Source organism: Propithecus coquereli, unplaced genomic scaffold (assembly GCF_000956105.1).
Source record: "Propithecus coquereli isolate 6110/MARCELLA unplaced genomic scaffold, Pcoq_1.0 Scaffold89, whole genome shotgun sequence".
NCBI lineage: Eukaryota > Metazoa > Chordata > Mammalia > Primates > Indriidae > Propithecus > Propithecus coquereli.
The window spans coordinates 2,947,716-2,968,247 of NW_012155173.1; the positions used below are offsets into that span (position 1 = coordinate 2,947,716).

Sequence of the window (20,532 nt, forward strand, 5' to 3'; positions counted from 1 at the left end):
ATGATAACCATATTCAGGTTGAATTTTAGTCATACTAAAATTGACTTGTTATGAGTGAAAATAACAACAATAATGTTATATTTACAGGAGAAAGGAAGCATTGTAATTTGCTGAAAAACATTAATATTTGCCAAACACTTCCCTCCAGCTGCCTCGTGCCCTTTTCTTACTCTTGCTTCAAGGGCTCTTTCAAACGCCTGCCTGAACTCTTCTTGTCCATTTGCCAGTTTTTCTTGCTGCAGAGCCATTTCTTCTTGCAGTTTCCTCTCTCTGACTTGTGCTTCCTCTCTTTCCCACTGGGAGCGTGCAAGAATTTCACTGAATTGTTTCTGTAAATCAGCAAGACTTTTCCCTAAGATGTCTGAAGGACTATGGATTCTGGTAAGGAAGGAAAAAAGATGGTATAATGTGACATTTTATTGTTGATGCTGGATGTGAACATGCTGTTAATAGTAGTGCAAGGTAAAAATAGCTGTATGGAAGGACCAGTGTCAATCCATAGCAATTTACTCAGAACATCTCCTACGGGCAAATCACTGTTTTATCAAATGACTGTTGATACTGTAAAAACACAGGCTCGTGTCGGGTTAACAATGTTTGCTCATGGAATAAATACCCATTTCCTGTTTTTGAAATAATCCTCAGCTTTCTTCTGATATTTGTTCTGTATTTAAAATGTACAATGTAGCTCTGCTTCCTGACCATATGTAATAAACTTTCAAGAAAGAATTACTCTTAAAACCTTTATTTTTTAAAATTAATAACAAAAAGTATAAAAGATCTAAAATGTAAAACATTAAAAAAAAAAGTGACATTAGAATTAAACAATCTTGTGTCTCAGTCATGGAAACACCATAAGGAGAACGCTACAAAAGAAATCGGCCACTAACAGAACTTAGAAGGCTGAGTTCAGCGCCGAACCTCACGCTCGCAACTCTGAGGCTGTGTGGCCCACTCCACACTTGGAGGTCTTGATTTTCCCTTACCTCATTTCCCCAGTTCCTAATTTCAGTTTCGTCCTTAGCTCATCCACACGAGCTGCCACTTCTTCTGGATGAATCAAACCATCAACCACATGGTTAAGGTGATTCTGGAAATCTTTAAGTTGCTGTTTTAACAGGTTATTTTCATCCTATGGAGGGGGTGAAATGGGGAGTGTATCTGTTATATGCCAGCAGAGTTTCACTACTAACAAATTAGCAAACCTATCTAGACCACAGAACTAAATTCAGACAATTCCTCTTTCAAGTAAAAAGAAACTGCTAAAATTTCCCTAAATTATAGAGAAAAATAATTTTATATCCTAAGCTACTGATTGTATTCCCCTGAATACCTACATTCTACCTGAGTGATTAAGCTATTTCAAACTCAGTAACACTCTTAACTATAATGGAGAATTTAGAATTGCCATTAACATGTTTTTAAGTGTCTGTCCCATCTGGAGTCCTCTTTATCTGTAAACTGACCCTGCCCATTGCCCTGAGGCAGCCATTTCTGTGCTACTGCCTAATCCTGGCCACAGATGACCTCACTCAAGGCCAGTCAATCCACTGACTAGCCAGAAAAACAGGTTCTCACTCTCTCCATAACTTGGACCAAGATCCAGTACAGTAAGTCTATATAAGTGCTGGACCTCGAAAGATATGTCAGCTCAGGGCTGAGGTCCATAACGAGCCAAATAAATGCTCAAAGAGTTAGAGAAGGGGAAATGAGAGAGCCAAGTACCCCCTGAGAGACTGATATAGCAGCTCTGATTCTTACCAAACTGTCTCTTTTCTCAAGTTAGCATGAGTAGGTTAAGGTTCATTGCAACTAAATGATTTCTGACAAAGACAAAAGTAGAGTGGGTTCGGTTTAACTTGTGCTCTATATCAAGAGGATAGTTGGCCAAGTAACCACAGGACCTAGTTCTAACGAAGGTAGTACTATAATATGGGCCAGCATTCTGGAAAGCTGACTTCAGTTTCTACCTTGGAGGAGATGGCCCCTGAAGAATGTATTTTAGTCCTTTTCTGTAAGAGATGTATACTGAAGTATTTATGGGGTGAAACAAAGATGTATGAGATTTTTCTTTAAAATATTCCAGCAACAAAAAAGGTGGACAAAATGAAACAATGAAAGTGGATAACTGTTTTAAGTTGGGTGATGAGCAAATAAAGGGTCATAAAACTATTTTCTCTTTTTTTGTGATTATTTGAAAATTTCCATAGTAAAAATAAAAAATGATAACCAAATGAAGACCCAATACACATATATACAACTCACACAAGAATGGAAAACATATGCATCTTTTATGATATTTGCTTTTGAAGTTGAACTGATAGCAGTAAAAATTAAATTCTACATGATTAGATTTCCTTAAAATTTTGGAAAAAGTATTTGCAGTGTTGGAAGAAGAGAAAATTTGAGTGAGCCTAGTCTTATCTGTCACAAAGCCCCCTGTATGTTTTTTTGGAAGCCTTCCTCCGAACCACATAAACTTTTCCCCTTTATTTCTGGTGACAACAGCTGTCACTTCAGCCAGCCAAGAGGCCCCCTGACCTCACAGCTTTAGAGATCTGAATGTTGATTCAGGTACTTGTTTGTTCAGACATCTGTCCTCTTTGAGAGTTTAATTATCTGAAAAATTCTATCCACCTGCTTCTCCTGCAGTTTACTGGGCATATTATTATGAGAATAGCTATAAAAATATTCTGCCATACATTCCCATAAATATAAAATAATTGCATTTTTAATAGCATATTTTCTGAGAAGGGAATTGTGAAAACTGTTTACAATTAAGAAACCCTACTGCAATCCACTCTAGTCAAATTTCTGGATAATTACAAAGATATTTTAGTGGAAGAGGAATGCACAAATCTGATAATTTTAGCTCAGTCTGGTGAAAAATCTGCTTCTAAAAGGAATGCAAGGTATTGCTTTTGCCCATGGATTTACACAGTATACTGTTTACTATTGACACTGCCTCCACCTCTTTGCACCCCCATAACACAAGTACATTCGTATTAATAATCTTAAAACCACAATCACAAAAGAACAGAGGCTATAGTACTGCCCCACCCAGAATTTGTCTTTTTCTAATAATCCAAGTTGCTTATTACATGTTAGAGCAGGTTGTTAAGTTCCTGACTAAAGATATCATCATCTTTGGGTGTCTTGTGTAAGAATAAATTCTAAAACAACAAATCTCTACCTGTAGCTGTTTAAGTTTTGTGTGGAGCTCACTATTCTCTTGTTCCTTTTCTTCTGAGAATTGGGCTTTTCCAAGGGCATTTTTGAGGGCTTGTCTTTCCTTCTCAAGTTCTGCTTGAAGGGTTGATTGTTCTAACTGTTGCCACAGGAAGCAATGACATGAAAGTGTAAAACAGTAATAAATTTGTGATCTAAAAAGCCCAAATAAATTTACATATATCCACAATCCCTTGCTAATATGATTTTACAACTCAGTTTTTATTTTATACCCTCAAATTTAAAAATCGAAGTTTTTTTTCACATGTCCCTTAAACTATTAATACTTAAGGAGAAATAAGCATCAGAATCAGCTCAGCCCAAACACTAAATCAGAATCTTCAAGGGTGGGCCCAAGCACCTACCTTGAAAAGTTCTACCAGTAATCTAACAATTATTGCTCTTTTTTCCCTTAGACCAGTATCTCTCAAACTGTGGTCCTCAAGTATGTATATGAACACTTGGAGTGCCTAGTAAAAATGCCGATGCCCAGACTCCATCTCAGATTTGATGGATAAGAATCTCTATGGCAGGGCCTGAGAATCTGCATTTAACAAGCTTCACAAGTGACTTCATATAACTAAATTCTACCAATCAGAGATCTGTAGATTTGTAGATCAGAGAGAGAAGATATGTTATGTTCCATTCTCTCAATGTGTGGTTTGAAAACCTATCCTGGCAGTCCTGGTGCTAAGGAAGGGCAAGGAGTGTCCCTTTCAATACCAAGTGAATCAGTGAAAAAGCCAGGCTTTTATAATATTTCTGTCAAGAATTATGAGGCCAAATGTGGTGGCTCATGCCTGTAACCCCAGCACTTTGCGAGACCAAGGCAGGAGAATTGCTTGAGGCCAGGAGTTTGAGACCAGTCTGAGCAACATAGTGAGACCCCATCTCTACAAAAAGTAGAAAAAAAGCTGGGCACGGTGGCATGTACCTGTAGTCCCAGCTATTCAGGAGGCTGAGGCAGGAGGATCACTTGAGCCCGAATTGAGGTTGCAGTGAGCTATGATGATGCCACTGCACTCTAGCCCAGGCAACAGAGTGAGACCCTGTCTCAAAGAAAAAAAAAAAAAAAAAAAAAAAAACCTTATGGGAAAAAAATAGAGGACAATAGGAGTTCAAAGAACAGTGTATTTCAAGCTAGTTCAAGTTAGTAAGGGCTGGCTTGAAAAGAAGAGAATTGATTTGAAAGGAAATATCACCTAGAAATTTTGTTTACTATTATTAAAAAATATTTGCTGTTATTTTAATTGTTTTTCCCCAACCCTGTTTTCTGAGACTCTGATCTTGTCAACCGGAGTTGTGCAAAACCTGGTACTCTTGAGAAATATAATATAATCCTGATAACTGGCAAGTGATCATTTGATATCTTATAAAGAATATAATAACATAATTACTATAATAAACCAGACCTATTTTTAGTTCCTTTTCTAATCATATGAATTCTCTTTTACATGCATTCCTGAGATTCAAAATATCTTATTTCATTTTCATCCATTAAGCACATATTGATGCTTCTCATGTGTCAGGCACTAAGAAAACAAAAACAAGTAGATACGAGTGTAGCTGGAGGCATACTTTCAGCACTTCAAATGCACTGTGCTCTCTCTCCTTGGCTCTCTGCCTAGAACACATCCCTTACCACTTTTACCATGCCTCCTCTGCATGGCCAAATCCTACTCATCCTTCAGGACTCGGTTGAAACATTTCTGTGGAGTGGTCTTCTCTGATATCCCCTCCTCTGCCACAGAACCCTGTCCCTTTCTTTCTCCCACACCTGTTTCACCTGTTGGACTGTCGGCAGGTGCTTTCCCTAGAGCATGCACAGCACCTGGCTCTCAGTGGTCAATCAGTAAGTATTTATTGGATGAATGATGCTTTCTCTAATTTGCAAATACATTTGAATGCAGTTCCTTCTATCAAGAAAACAGCAAACTAAAATTTAACATCAACTTAAAAGAGGTCTTTTAAAGCTGTTCTACGAAAGAAAAACCAGAATATATTGAGTATCCACTGCTAGGTGCTTTCACATCCATTATCTCATTTGTCTTCACCACAAGCAATTTCACAGAGCAGGAATAGGCTGGGAGGCTCAGAGCCATGAAGTGATTTGTCCATGTTCACACAGGGCTAGTATTTGAACTCAGAATGTCAACTCCAAACATGTGCCCTTCCTATCACTTCATATATACTATATTAAAAGGTGCTTGATCTTAAATTAAGATACAAGTAAAGGAAGGACGATATCTTAAAGTACAGGCTACTTAGTTTCTAGTTGGCTTTATGCTCCTACTTACCTGGGTAAGCACTGTCAGTTTTTCCAACTCTTCCTTAAGCTGGTTGGCTTCAGCATCCTTTAGTTTCAACCGAGCCTCTAGCTCAGCTTCGTAGGCACTGAGATCTCCCTGGGTCTGCTGCAAGGATGCATTCACCTCATGCTGCTCCTGGAGGGCACTTTCTAGCTCTGCAAGCTCCTGGAAAAATTCAATGTGTTTAACTATGGAACCCTCACTGTGCTGCTTAAGCATCTGCAAACCATTATAAGTAATTTGAGCACTGTAAACCAAATGCTGGCAGCCACTGCTGCCTGCCACAGAAAGTTTTCATTAGCTGTGCATATCTTGGTTAGAAAACAGAACCCTGACTAAATGTAAGGGAAAGTCAGTAAGTTACCAACATGCTGTTTCCCAAAGCAACCATGTGTGTGATACTTTAAATGAGTCTGAAGACATAAGAAGGAAGAAAGGAAAAAAGAAATCTTCTACTTTCGAAGGATAAGATTTAAGGCCTATTTTTCATCAGACACAGGACTACATGTTTTCACATTCATTATTTCATTGTATCTTCATACTAACAAGTTGTATAAGGCAACCTGTACAGTTTTACAATTTTTACCATCTAGCCAAAATGTTTTTTGCCATTTATAATTGACCTGTTAACTTCTTCAACTATCTTAATTTGGACATTATCACTTTTCAAGCTAGGGAAAACGGGCAGGAAGAAACAAGTCATACCTTCTTCATATTTTCTGCATCCATGGCAACTATTTCCAGTTGGTCCCTTTCCTGCTCGACTTCAGTCAATTTCTGCAGCAATGTCTCTTTCTCGCCCTGTAGTTTCCTGCACTCACTCTGGGCCTGAGTTGCCTGGCTTTTGATGGTCCCCAGGTATTCCTGCAACCCACTAATGACACTTTCCAAATCCTTCTTCAGGGCTTCATTTGCTGCTATTTGGCCTAAGCAAGATGCAAAAATGGTAATAATGTATATTTTAATAGTACTGCATTATCTCCTTAGCTATTTGTTACTAGCCAAGAGTGAAATTCTATGCTTTCAATAATTTCCTATTATTCATAGTATAGGAGTATTAAGCATGTATACAATGAAAATACTATATTTAGTGTACAATGCTTATAAAATGCCTGATTCATGCTGTAAAAAGTTTAAATAACTTCCAAATAAAATAATGAAAAATGTGTAGCAAAACTGTGAGTACTTGCTGTTAAATACACAAAACAAAACCACTCTGTATACAAAACTAATCCAAGACTGGCACCATAAGCATGTAAACTGATGACTTAAAAAAGAACCACACATATACACACCATATATAATCCTGGATACCTTCTATGTGCCAGGAACTTTATGAACACTATGTCAATTAATCCTCTCAACAACTAATGATTGAGATAGAAATAACTTGTCCAAGGTGACATAGCTAATAATGGCAAAACAGGAACTGGGACCTTTTTATACTGAGCCCAGGGTCTTACCCCACCAGCCTATTGTCTTCCTCTTCCACTATTATAAGAATGTCACAATTTAAATTTGCATTGCAAAAGTAGATCCCAAAGTTCTTTCTATACTCTTCTTATAACTAGACACTGAATTCCCTGATGCCAACAACCATTTCACTCCTAAAATGATCTTACACCATAGACAAAGACAATCATATGCCGGAGCTTATCATGATCATGTATTTACTTCTTGCCTACTGAATGGAATGACCTGAAAATAAAACTAAAATAAAATTTTTAAATTTTATTAAACACATTTGGGTACTTACCCTGTAAATATTTCCCTATCAAATACTGGTACTAACAGCTGAACTATATTCAGCTAACATTTGGGTTAATACCTATCTTTATCATCTTTCTTTTATTAATAATGAAACCGATTTACCTTAAATCATACTTAAATTCTCACCTTCAGTAAGTTGTTGTTCAAGGTCCTTAATCTCTTCAGTCTCCTTAGCAATTCTAGAAAGTATTGCATCCAAACGGCTTTCAAGTTGTTTGTACTGCTTGTTCATAATGTCAAGCTGTTGTTCTTTACCCCTTTTCTGAGCCTTCATATGGGACTGAATTTAAAAAAAAAAAATCAACAAAACTCCAAGTTCTTTAAACTCTTTTTTTTTTATTCCTCACAGAATTTGAGGGAAGTTCAGATAAACTCTTTTAAAAAGTAATAATCCTTAACATTTTAAAAGGTAGAAAATAAAATGTAATAATTTGCATCTACTTTGTGTCAGGCCTTGTATTTTTTTCACGTGAGTAGTTTCATTTAAACCTCAGGCTAACTTGATATGGGGAATCATTTCCATTTTACAAACGAGAAAATTGAGGATTAGAGAGGTTGAGTGATTTTTCCAAGGGCACAGCTGATAATGTAGCCAAGTTCAGTGTTATTTGCACTATATTAAAATGTGTGTTTTAAAAAGGGTTTCCAAAAGTTAATTGATTATATTGACATATATCTATAGAAAAAGACTTAAAAAGTATATTCAAAAAATGTTAACAAGGATTATAACTACATTTGATTTCAACCAAAAGACCGAGAAAGGATGACAAAGATTGTATCTGAGTGGATGACAGGAGATATTTTTCCTTTTTTAAAGAGTTTTTTTATATTTGAAACTTTTATAATAGATAAATAAGTAATGCCTTTTTAATCTGAAAAAGTGTATTAAATGTACTTTAAAAAAAAAGTTTTCTTAGAGGAAAATAGAGACATGAAATACTTACTTGGAATTCAGATTTATTTACAAAGAGACATTTTGCTTTTAGATGCAACAAACTGAGAGCCCAGAGGTACCTCAAAGACCACTTAGCCTGTGAGTCTCAAGATGGATGGCCCTAGGGAGGCATACCCCTCTACCACCACACTTGCCCCTGGGTGGAACACACCCTCACACCCTGACAGGCCTTCCTGTTGACTGAAAGAAGTGGATTGCATCTCTCAGGTGTGCTAGAGAAAACAAATTGAGAACCAATGATCTACCCTAACCTTTCCTTTTACACATGAAAAAACTAAATCTCAAATTCATCAAATGACTTGCCCAGGTTTCCTTAGGCAACTGTTCATATGGAGACAATATAAATCCCCAGAGAACCTCTGCCCTCCCACTCACACCCTCATGATCCTAAGTTTGCCCCCAAAGGATCAGAGGAATAGAACAATAAACAAGGAGAGAGAGAGAGAGAGAGAGAGAGAGAGAGAGAGAGAGAGAGAGAGAGAGAGAGAGAGAGAACACTCAAGAACTATGGGACAAAGAACACCAAGGTTCTCAAGTCTCAGACCCATTTGATTAAAAAAGAATATTTCTCGATTTTAGGTGTCTGCTTCCCCCAAATACAAGAAAGAAAAGTCTTTTCATTTTTGATGAACAAATGAGTGGTAGCTTAATTGGAAGGTTTTAATTCTACTACTGGCAAAACTTCATGGGATTTTCAAAACTCTTCTTCTCCCTGCACTTCCAAAATACACATTTGAAATCTTTCTGAAAAGGTTAACTGCAGATAACAGCTTATATTCTAAGTAAATTTAGGATTTTTATGGCTCAAGAAAGAATAAAAACAAAACTACTGCATTCATATCTATCAATCTTTAAAATTCACCATTAAAAATTCCACTGAAACCTCTATATGCAGGACAAAAATTTGGTTCCATATGCCAATGGTGTGCATTAAACACATGGGAGCAAAAGTAGATTCTGCAATTTTCATTACTGTGGAGCTCACAAAAGAGTTATTGTAAAAACAGGAACTTAACATCTGACTCCTCCTCCTTTTAAGTCCTTTGTTCAGAGAGAGAAAAAAATGATCATACCTTAAGTTAGAATTTGTCCTGTTAAAACTGAGTCGTTGAGAACAGAGAAACTGTGGGCGGAACGCTTTCTAATGCTCTCTTCAAATTCATGTGCACTTCCCTCTCTGACAGCCACATTTTTGCAAGCGCTTCGGAGCCTCAGTAATTTCTCAGAGCCTCAAACCACATTCCTGGCCAAGAGTGAGCGGCGGCCCAGCCCGCCCAATCACCAGCAACCTCTGTGGGCAGGGCCCACCCTCCGAGCTTTAAATCAAAACACAGGAAGCTCCCGTGGGCCAATCACACCCAAACTTTGCAACAGATCACTACAGGCTAAATCCTTCTAACGAACAGTTACCTTTTGCTTCCATAGGGCATTTCCCGATAGGGAAGAGCAAAACAAATCTTCTTTACTATGTTTGCTCTTCTTATATTTGTGCTTCTAGCTATAAACAATAATATTGTAACTAAAATGGGATTTCATTTTTAAATAGTAGCTTTTCCTTTTGAAACCTAGTTAAAAATACTTTTATTTGTTGAAAACCTTACTAGTCTTGGTTCTGATCTCATAACCACTTTAAATTTCAAATAATTTTATATTAATTATTTTGATTTTAAAATAATTAATCTCTTTAGACCTTTAATACTTTTGTGAGGAAAGGGTCTCACTGTAGTAGCATAAGCAAGGGCTCCACCTCTTCCTAAAAGGGTGATTTGGAGCAACTCGCTTAATCTTTCAAAAATATGCCACCAACCTCACATGGATGCCATAATAAAAATAATGTCTCACCAGCGTATGCAAAATACTCAGCATGAGGCAAGGTACATCGTGGGCACTAAATATGTTTGTTTTCTATGATATCAGAGTCAAGCCTTTACTTTTAAATTCTATTGGCTATTCAGAAAGATACCTCTTCTGATTAAATAATTTTTTAATTAAATAAGTCTATCTACATCTATTGAAAAATACACAGGGATCCCCCCCTGATTCTTTCTCCTTTGCTAAAAGATTCACATTTTGTAGCCTAAAATGGGGTGCCTAACATTAGCCGATATGCAACTTTGCAAATTAGAAAAAGATGCTCCCTAAGGGTGATGCTCCCTACATGTAAACAAATTAAAAAGAGATGTCTTTTTGTACTGGGACTAAGGTTGCAACCTTAGGAACTTTTAGTAGTTTTAACAAAAGCAAAAAGGAAACTTAAATCCAGTTTGTATGTTTCATTCCCACTAGCACAGCTGGATTTTGGCTCCCTTCAAAACTTGGACAACCTTCCTATGTTTCATTTAGCTCTTTTCTATATGTAATTCTTTACAGAAATCAAACTCCCTGTCCACTAAGAATATCATAGTCATTTGTTGAAAGAAAACACACAATCCAGGTACTAATTAGACTCGTAGATCACAGTTTTAATCAATTTTTAATTGGTTTCAATTTCTAGGCTTTTGTTAGAAAGTCTTTATTAAAAGGATTTGTTCTATAAAATTTGGATTCAGTCAAAAGGCCACACTCAAGGATCCAAAAGGCCACATGTGGCCCCAAGGCCACAGGTTCCCCACCCCCACCAGAGAAATGTTTCATTTTTAGGGACAAAACAATATGAAATACCAAATAGCTTTAGTGCAATATTTGCAAAAAGGATTAAAGTAGAAAAGGGACTTTGAACACCTTTCAGCTCTTTCTGCTCTGAAAAAAAGAAAAGAAGATGGATGAGGGAGAAAGGATAAGAGGTTTGGACTGCATCTTAGAGCAGGTTTCTCTTGCTCTGAAATACAATGAAACTGAACCGTTTAAAAAAAATTAATGTACCATGCAGCTATCATTTACTGAAAGCTATCTCCTTCAAGCCTTAGGTTGTTTTGTTTTAGCCATACACACACATTTCATACGTGTGTATATATACATATATTTATACATAATACATACACATATTACACATACACACACATACACACATATACAGTATCCCATAAGAGATTGGTTCCAGGACTCCCAATGGATACCAAAATCCACGGATGCTCAAGTCCCTTATATAAAATGGTGTAATATTTGCATTTAACCTATATACATCCTCCCGTATACTTTAAATCATCTCCAGATTACTTATAATACCTAATACAATATAAATGCTATGTAAATAGTTGTTATACTGTATTGTTTAGGGAATAATGATGAGAAAAAAAAGTCTGTACACGTTCAGTACAGATGCAACCATCTTTTTTTTTTTAATATTTTCAGTCTGAGGTTGGTTGATTCACAGATGCAGAACCTACAGATACAGAAGGCTGACTATATATATACATCACTTATATTTGTGCATCAAACTAAAAGAGACTTTCAGAAAGGACACTGTCACTAACAATGATGAAACATGTACTGTCTAGACAGAACAATATTCTAGTCTCCACAGAACAAGCCAAAATTTCTTAATTTACTCACATGTTTTGGGTCTTTGGAATCCAGGCTATCTATGGCTATTTGCAGGTCCTTGATCTCCTTCTCCTTTTCAGCAATTTCTTGCCTTTGCTTTTCCATCTGTAGTTCTAGATCCAGAGCTTCCTGGCGTAATTTATTTACAAGCTGTATCCTACCACTCAATTGCTTGAAAAGAAGGTCTTTCTCTGCTTCTGAAATCTAATCCCCCCAAACCCAGATACATAATTAACAGAGGATAGCAACACTGATTTATAAAGACAACAGTGTCTACAATTTAAAAAGGTGTTCTATATTCTATCAGCTTTTTTTAAATAAAAGTAAAATGTGGGAGTTATCTAGGCACTCCACATATATCTTATATGTCAAAAATCTTACTTTATAAAAGTTCATGAAAATAATTTAATAGCAGGTACAAATGAAGTTATTCTAGTAGAATCAACTTGCAAATTAATTAATAATTACCACAGTATTAATGATAGCTGACTTTATCTAGCTATGTGCCGAGCACTGTTCTAAACTCTATATCCTTTAACTTACTTAATCCTCAAGGTAGAAAGTGTATTTATTCCGATTTTACAGATAAGGAAAGTGAACCATGAAAAATTTAATTATCTTGCCCAAGGTCATACTAGGAAGTTGTGAAACCAAGACTTTGTATGACTCTAGACAATTTTACTAGCTACTATACTACAGTTTCCTAATTAGTTTATTTTTATTTATTTTTTTGCTGCCTCCCCCCGACTCCCTAATTAGTTTAAATATGAAGATAGTTGACCAATAAATCTGACTACTAATACAGAAGCAATAACTTAATATTCTATCTCCTACTACTAATCATTTTTAGCATAGAGATTGAAACAAATGTAGAAACGTTTCTTAAAAGTCTATATAGAAGTATAAAAGAGATGCAGACAAAAATTGGAAGGATATAAAATAAAATACTGATGATGATTATGCAATTCCCCATAATTGCAATACCTTTATAATCAGGAAGAAAATTTAAAATGCCACGTTGATGAGTAAAGTCATCTCACACTACAGAATTGCAAAATATAGCAAACTCTCCTTACATTGAGATTTTTATTTCACTGAATAAGAACCGGGCTGAAGTTTACCTTTGTTAGCATGCCAAGAAAATGAACAGCATCAAGAAAAATTCAGACTTATATTTACTCATTTAAAATAACTATTTTTTCAAGTATATTTTAGAAGCATCCATTTATTTAAAAATTATGAATATTATTTACATCTATCAATCTACATATAGCTTTGGCCAGTGCTATTATAAAGCATTCTTATTTAATTATTAAACCATCTTGATAGCTCCCTCTACTTCCTGTCCTACTTTCAATCCATCTTTAAGTCCTGTCAGTTCTGGTTTTTTTTTTTTTTTTTTTTTTGAGATGAGGGTCTTACTGTGTTTCTCAGGCTGGTCTGAAACTCCTGGCCTCAGGTGATCCTCCCACCTCAGCCTCCTGAGTAGCTGGGAATACAAGCGTGAACCACTGCACCTGGCTTAAGTCCTGTCAGTTCTACTGCCTAATTTTCTCTACAGTCATTTAGCTTTCTCTCCACATCCACCAGCACCTTCCTGGTTGGTGTGAGCCATTATCATCTCTTGCCTGCACTGAGCAATAGCATTCTGACACTGCACACATCTCCATTCTTTCCATCTCCCTTACCCCATTTCACTCTCACGCAGTAACTAAAGTGACAAATAAGATCAGCCACTCAACTACCTAAAGCCCTTCAAAGGTTTCCCATTGCATGCAAAATAAAATTCAAACTCCTAAAAATGGCCTACAAAGTCTGGCATGATCTTTAACTTCATGGCTCTTTAACTTCATCTTCCACCCTGCAGAGAAATCTTTAGTCTGAAGGCCTTTGCACACCTGTCACCTCTGCCTGTAATACTCTTTCCTCCAGCGCTGCCTCATTGGCTCCTTCTCATCCTTTGTGTCTCAGCCTAAATGTCAGAGAGGCCTTGGTAGATCCCCACAGTCTAAATTATATCTTTTATTATCTCTCCTAATTTTCTGTTTTTTTCATACAACACTGATGTTATTTAACTATAATCTTCCTTTTTTACTTTTTTGCTTGTTTATTGTATATTTCCCCTACAAGTCTGTCCATGAGAGAAGGACACGTGTCTGTTTCATTTATTATTCGTTAGTCAGTGACAGGCATATAGTAAACTTCTAATACACTTGAATCCATTTTTGTTACTATATAATTTGAAAGTAACAATACAGTGTGTCTTTTAAAAGAATCTACAGTAACCTAAACATCTGTACCCCCATAATATGCTGAAATAAAAAAAAAATATTTTGAGGGTGACAGTATAGGATGCAAGAGATATTTAATAAAGTGATAGTTTAAAAGAAAAAAAAAAAAGAAAAGAATCTACAATTTGGATTTCACATTCTTGTTCTACCTTAGTATGGTATGAATGTGTTACCATTATAATTTTGAAATACTCATTTTAAAAGTTGTAAATAACTAAAATTTTTACATACTTTAAAATGCCAAAATACTTTCTTTTTTGAATTTTCTCCTTAGGCAATCACACCATGGGTTTGAGCTGCTTACTTCATGACACACTTTGATAATTTCTGAGAGTATGTTACTTCAATCTTTTTGTATACCATATTTCATACCTTTTTTTTTTTTTTGCTTCTTGTGTTTGATAATGTTCATGCTGTAGCAGAGATGTCTTCTGATTCTTAATCTAGGTCCCAGGAAGAGATATATCAGGAAGCAACTTCCCTGAGTAAAGTAGCCACTTTCATAATATGGTAGACTAAATATATCTTTTTACATAAATTTTAAGTGATTTATTTCTATATACTTTATGAAATTCTAATTGGACGTCAACATGAATGGAAGGAAAATGTAACTGGGAAAAGTAGAACCATATTTGACTCTGAAATTTATTATTTCATAATTAATTAGGCAGCACTGATTTTAAAACTGTTTTATATTGTTATAAAGGGAAAACATATTCATTTTTCATTTCCTCTTAGCATTGCTGTTTTGCTTTTACATACTTTTTTTAGTTGTATAGCTTCTTCCAGTTGTTTAAATTCTTCCGTAGCTCTTAAAATTTGTTGTTCTGCCTTTTCTATTTCATCATGTAGTTCTGATAGTCGAGTTTGTGCTGAAAATTTAAAAAAAACCACGCTCACATATACATACACAAGGAAAACCTAGAATTCTTAAATTTCTATCAGATTTCCTTTCTTTGCAATAACCTCTTCTCCCTCAATTAATTTGTCATTATAGATCACAGAAATTTTAACATCATCTCTATTAGTTAATCTCTAGAATAAATTGTTTCATGATATACTATAGAACTATAATTGATCCTTTTACCTGTAAAATTCTTTTTTTTTTTTTTTTTTGAGACAGAATCTTGCTCTGTTGCCCAGGCTAGAGTGCCGTGGTGTCAGCCTAGCTCACAGCAACCTCAAATTCCTGGGCTCAAGTGATCCCTATTGCTTCAGCCTCCCGAGTAGCTGGGATTACAGGCATGTGCCACCATGCCCGGCTAATTTTTTCTATATATTTTCAGTTGTCCGGCTAATTTCTTTCTATTTTTTTAGTAGAGATGGGGTGGGTCTCAGTCTTGCTCAGGCTGGTCTCAAACTCCTGAGCTCTAACCATCTCCCCCGCCCTCAGCCTCCCAGAGTGCTAGGATTACAGGCTTGAGCCACCACGCCTGGCCTTTTATCTGTAAAATTCTTAACATAAAAGGAGCTTTATTTGATATTCCCAACACTAGTGAACCCTTTTGAGAGAATAAGGATTTTACTGGGAAATATGCATTTTATATGTCACTAAGTTATAATTAGGTTCAGAGTATTTAAAAAAAAAAACCAAAATCTTGTGTTAGAGGCAAATGCTTTATGATAGGACTCAGTATCAAGAAATTCACTACTGAGCTGTCTCTCCCAGATGGAGGTGATCTTAAATCAATTATTTGCTATCTCAAATTTCAAATTTGTCTCTCTCTCCCACCATCCTACAAAACTATTAGCCAGCCCCTTGAAGTTAGTCTGTACATGTATCTGATTTATTTTTGCTTTCCCCCTCCAGAGCCTTGCATATAGTGTATGTAGACATGGAGAACTCAGTCTCTTCTCTCCCCTCACCAAGTCAACCTCTACTGGTCTTCCATGTCTTCTATTTAGCTACCCATCAAGGGAAGATAAGCTGCTAATCTGATTGAGTAGAGCCCCACAATGGGCCATGATTACTAGTGGGATGTACAAACTCAGGTCAGCCTTTTCTTTCTTCCATATCCACACAGCTGAGTAAGTGGATTCAAAGTTTGTCATGGGCAGAGACTCTAAAGTGCCCTCTTGGCTTGACTTCTTCCTCTATGTGGCTTGCCAGAAGGTAGGAAGGTCCCTTGAATTAAACTGTGGGGTTGGGGGGAAGGTTGGGGAGGTGGAGTATAGGGTATCGGAAAGAGTCAGAGGTTAGCCTTAAGCCCAAGCCTAAGGAGAGTGCTGTGTTCCAGCTTATACAAAGCACTGCTTTAGGTTTTGGCTTCATGCATAGTAATCAATAAAATGGTTCTTTACTTGCTTAAATTATTACCAATTATGGCTTTGAGTGTATAGTTCCAGTGTCTGTTGGCAGGAGGAGATTTACGCATTCTTGGATTCCCTGGACGTGTTGCTATCAAATTACTGTCAAAAACCCCATTCTCAACCGTAACAGGAATCATTAAAAAATAGTCTGCTCAATGAATCAGTACTTCTATTTTAGACTTTTTATGTAAACAACAATATAATAAATACCATCAGCATGTTTAATTAAAAGAGTTATAAACCAAAACTGGCTTACATATTCAATCTTTTTATATTTTTAAAGAATTTAGAATAACTTTTAAAAACCTGCACTTATTTTTTTTTCTTTGTCTTCCAGTTGTATGTCCAGTGGTGCATGGGCTCTCAAGTTCACATGCTCATTTCTAAGTTGTTTGTCTTCATCTGGCTGCATTTTCTTGACCTGTACTGCTTGGGCATTATCAATAATGTAACTCTCCGTGGCAAACATATTTCTCTTGTATCTCGATTTGCCAATGTAAGGGCTTTCATCTGGGGTGTTATCAATTTCTGCGTACTAAAAGCAAAATAAATTAATAGATTTATGATTTAATAAGTAACTTCCAAGCAGTCAAATGACATTATTCATTTTATTAGTAATAAACATATCACAGAATTGCCTACATTTATATTAATCCTATATGCCTAGAAGTTCAAAAATATATATATTTTTTGTCTTATTCTTAATATACCAAAAAAAATTTGAACTAAAAATGGTCTCAAAGGGATTCTTCTTCTTACCACTGAAGAGTGAAAGTTTGGATTGACTGATTAAAGAACTCTCTACAGTTATGTGATTTTTAGTTCCACTTAATTTTTCAAATTAGAAATCTGGATGTTTTATTTTGGTTTCTTGGCTGATACAAGTAAAATCTCAATCTGATAAATTTTAACAATTAAATTTTTAAAAATTAAATAATATATGATATTGGTTGGAATCATTGGGGCTTAGAAGTTAGGCAGTCTCCCTCTTGCAGTGGTATTTATAGCATTTGTACCAATAATGGTTGCCTAATACTGAACCCAGTGATTACTGAACAAATCATGTAGGGAGATGACTATTCCATGATACTAAAGCACTTTCTCTGGAAGTTTCGATTTAAGGGACCTGATTAACCCATAGTCTCAAGCAAGGTAACCGCTGCTTTTGGTTATAGATATGGCTGTGGGAAAAATTCTCTTGGGGCTTTTTACCTCTTTAAGATATTTTTCTAACTCCCTGAGCCAAATATTTCACAGTTTCAATCAAAATGCAGTTTACTTCCCTCAAACAAGAAAGTGGAGTAGTTATTGATAAAATCCCTTACATGTCCCCACCACCTGCCCTGCTCTAGCCCAACCCCATCTGGCTTTAATTTTGGGTTACTAACATATTAAAATAACTTACCTCTGATGGATAATAATTTAGTGGCTCAAATTTAGCATCAATTTTATGAAAGGCCAATTCCTGTTCCAGCTCATACTGCTTCTGACATGCTCGTGTTAGTTCCATGGTCTTCTGTTTTAGCTATTAGCCCAATATATATGAGACGATATATCAGTAAGTTAGTATAAAGGTGTAATGATATGGCAAGTTCTCATCATAACTAAAAATTATATTTTCAAAACTCCACAGCAAACCACACAACATTCAGAACACTTTATCTTAATTCTAAAGTACTATAAAAAATGAAATACAAAATTATCATACAAGATCACATAAAAGACCTTTGAAGTTCATATGCTGTTTTAGGACACAATGAATAAAGACTTTAAAGGTCATTTAAATTTGTTTTATCTAAATGTAAAAATAACTCTGTATCAACTATTTTTCTGTAACTGGCTACTAAGTACCTGCTTCCTGATTTCTCAATAATTAGCACTAATTTATTGGACTTTTTCTTCTATTTTAATGATAGCTTTAAATCATGGGGGAAAATGATAATTGACATTAACTACAGGGGAACGAGGAAGAATGAGAAGGAAGAAAATAAGAGGTTGGTTTTAATGTTGTACTGTTGTTGCTGTTGTATTTGTGGCTAACAGCATCTCAGTTTTAAGTGTTCAGAACATTATTCTTTGTAATAGAGGGTAAGGAACGTGAATAAGGTCAATCAGATCCAAATATGTAATATTAAATTTTTAATTAAGTAATTCTATTACAATTATAACTTTTTAGTCATCCTTAGAAATTTTTGGAGCTGGGAGAAGACAAAAAAATCATCCAATCTAATTCTATGAATTTATAAATAAAGAAATTAAATCTCAGATTGGTGAACTGACTTGTCAAAAGATATATACTAGAGTAGTGGCAAAGGCTAAATATTTTATTAACTAACTAACAATACTAGCCCCCTTTCTACTACACCAGTCCTTTGAGTTCATTTCAAAGGTCCACTAAGTGATTTTTTTATCTTTTTTTTTTTTTGCCAGTGTCTGATAGTAGAGATCCGACAACAAACATGCAGAAAATTCTCATTAATATAAAAATGCAAGCTGAAGAGAATAATACATAAATAAACATGAACATTTTACAAGGCCCAGGAAATCAAAGTCGTGCATGATTTACTTTACAGTCACCTCCTGATTATCCATCAAAATGGAAATAATGCTAGCCTGGATAACAGGTAACATTGAGCTGAGTACTCACTGTGTGCTAGACACTGTGCTAAGCATTTTACATATGCTATTTCACCGAATCTTCACAACCACCCTATGAGATGATAAAAGCTTCACAGAGAAGTTAAATAACTTGCCCAACTGCATAGCTGGTAGTAGAAGATGCAGAGTTCAATTCCAAGACTCCTTCAGATATAACACTCTGCTTATCATACCATGCTGCCTCCCATGTCCTGTTGCTTGGCGTCCAGCACATTACCCACACTGATATTTTTCAATGAATGCTCGTAAGTCCCTGAGTCTCAAGAAAGCAACTCACAACCAACAGTGTCAATTAATCTTAGGCTTCTCTCCTCAAAGCTCATTGGCAATAGGGGAAAACAAAAGGCAAATGTAACTGGTATCATGCAGAATTGCATGGACTGGTCTCTGGCAAATAATAATAAATAGTCTGTGCATTCCAAAGTACTATTGTGTCTTTCATAGTCCTAAGCTTAGCATATAGTAAACACACAATAAATGTCTATTGAAGAAACTCATAAATGAGAGCAAAATGAAGTCAAATGAACTGGAAAGTAGGCTAGTTGCAGTATTAGCTGTGGATAATCAAAAGTTGACTGCAGGTAACATATTCACCAATCATAAAAATAATACAAATTCTTTCGTCCACATTCAAATTTGCTTTTGTATGTACACATCCATTAAGAAAATAATACACACATACACACAAAGCACATTTCTCAAGGAGGCAAGACAGTTTTCACAACTTAAAATATAAGCAAGCATATTAATACAAGTTATCATGCAAACCATGAAAAGCATAATGTGCTGTTCAGCCCTGAAAGAACTACCTTTAAGGAAGAAGAAAGAATCAGCCAGAAAAGGGCCTGCAAGAAACCAAGAGAAGGGCTAAAAGGAGAAAGAAGCAAACAGATATTGTCACCTGGAGAACTCTAGAAAGTTAAGTTGTAATAATATAAGTTGCTTTTTACTGACAACTTACTGTAGGAACATATGATGTTAATAATCAGATGATTATTAGTGGTTTTTGATTATACCAACTTCTATTGCTGTCCATTCCATAATAAAGTAGAATAGATTGCCAGGTGTGGTAGCATGGATAACCAAAAGGATATATACTAACATCTGGGGAATGGGGTGGACTTTCATTTCTACTGTATATATTTGTATTATCTAAATTTTTCATAATAAACATACATAAATTTTGTATATAAACATGTTTTTAAGTGGTTAATGATAAAAATAACATAATGACACAGAGAAGAGTACGATCTAACAAAAAGTTACAGAAAAAAAAGTAAAAACTGCTGACAATTTACAAAACATTTATTCACAGCAGAAACATATCAACATTATAAATAAGCAAAAGAGAAAACTATGCAATCATAACAATCCATAATTTTGGGATAGTGCAAAGTCTTAAGACACGACATTTTGCCAAGGTTTTCAACAGATTGACTAACATGCACCAGGGAGTCAGCATACAGAAATTATAAAGTTCTTTTATTTTAGTAATAAAAGATAGATTTTATGTTCCAAAAAAGAACTG

The 20,532-nt window shown here is 35.5% G+C and overlaps 1 protein-coding gene across 1 annotated transcript in view; it reads right to left on the reverse strand.

The window, feature by feature from the left end:
- CNTRL (centriolin) overlaps positions 1-20,532 on the reverse strand; it is a 69,479-nt gene that overhangs the window by 31,945 nt on the left and 17,002 nt on the right. Inside the window, exons 7-16 of the mRNA XM_012664414.1 lie at positions 17,752-17,871; positions 16,653-16,881; positions 14,799-14,908; positions 11,755-11,949; positions 7,434-7,587; positions 6,243-6,463; positions 5,526-5,702; positions 3,194-3,328; positions 987-1,132; positions 171-378 (exon numbers count right to left, since the gene is read on the reverse strand). Coding sequence (XP_012519868.1) covers positions 171-378; positions 987-1,132; positions 3,194-3,328; positions 5,526-5,702; positions 6,243-6,463; positions 7,434-7,587; positions 11,755-11,949; positions 14,799-14,908; positions 16,653-16,881; positions 17,752-17,871 — 1,695 coding nt within the window. The remainder of the gene's footprint in view (positions 1-170; positions 379-986; positions 1,133-3,193; positions 3,329-5,525; positions 5,703-6,242; positions 6,464-7,433; positions 7,588-11,754; positions 11,950-14,798; positions 14,909-16,652; positions 16,882-17,751; positions 17,872-20,532) is intronic.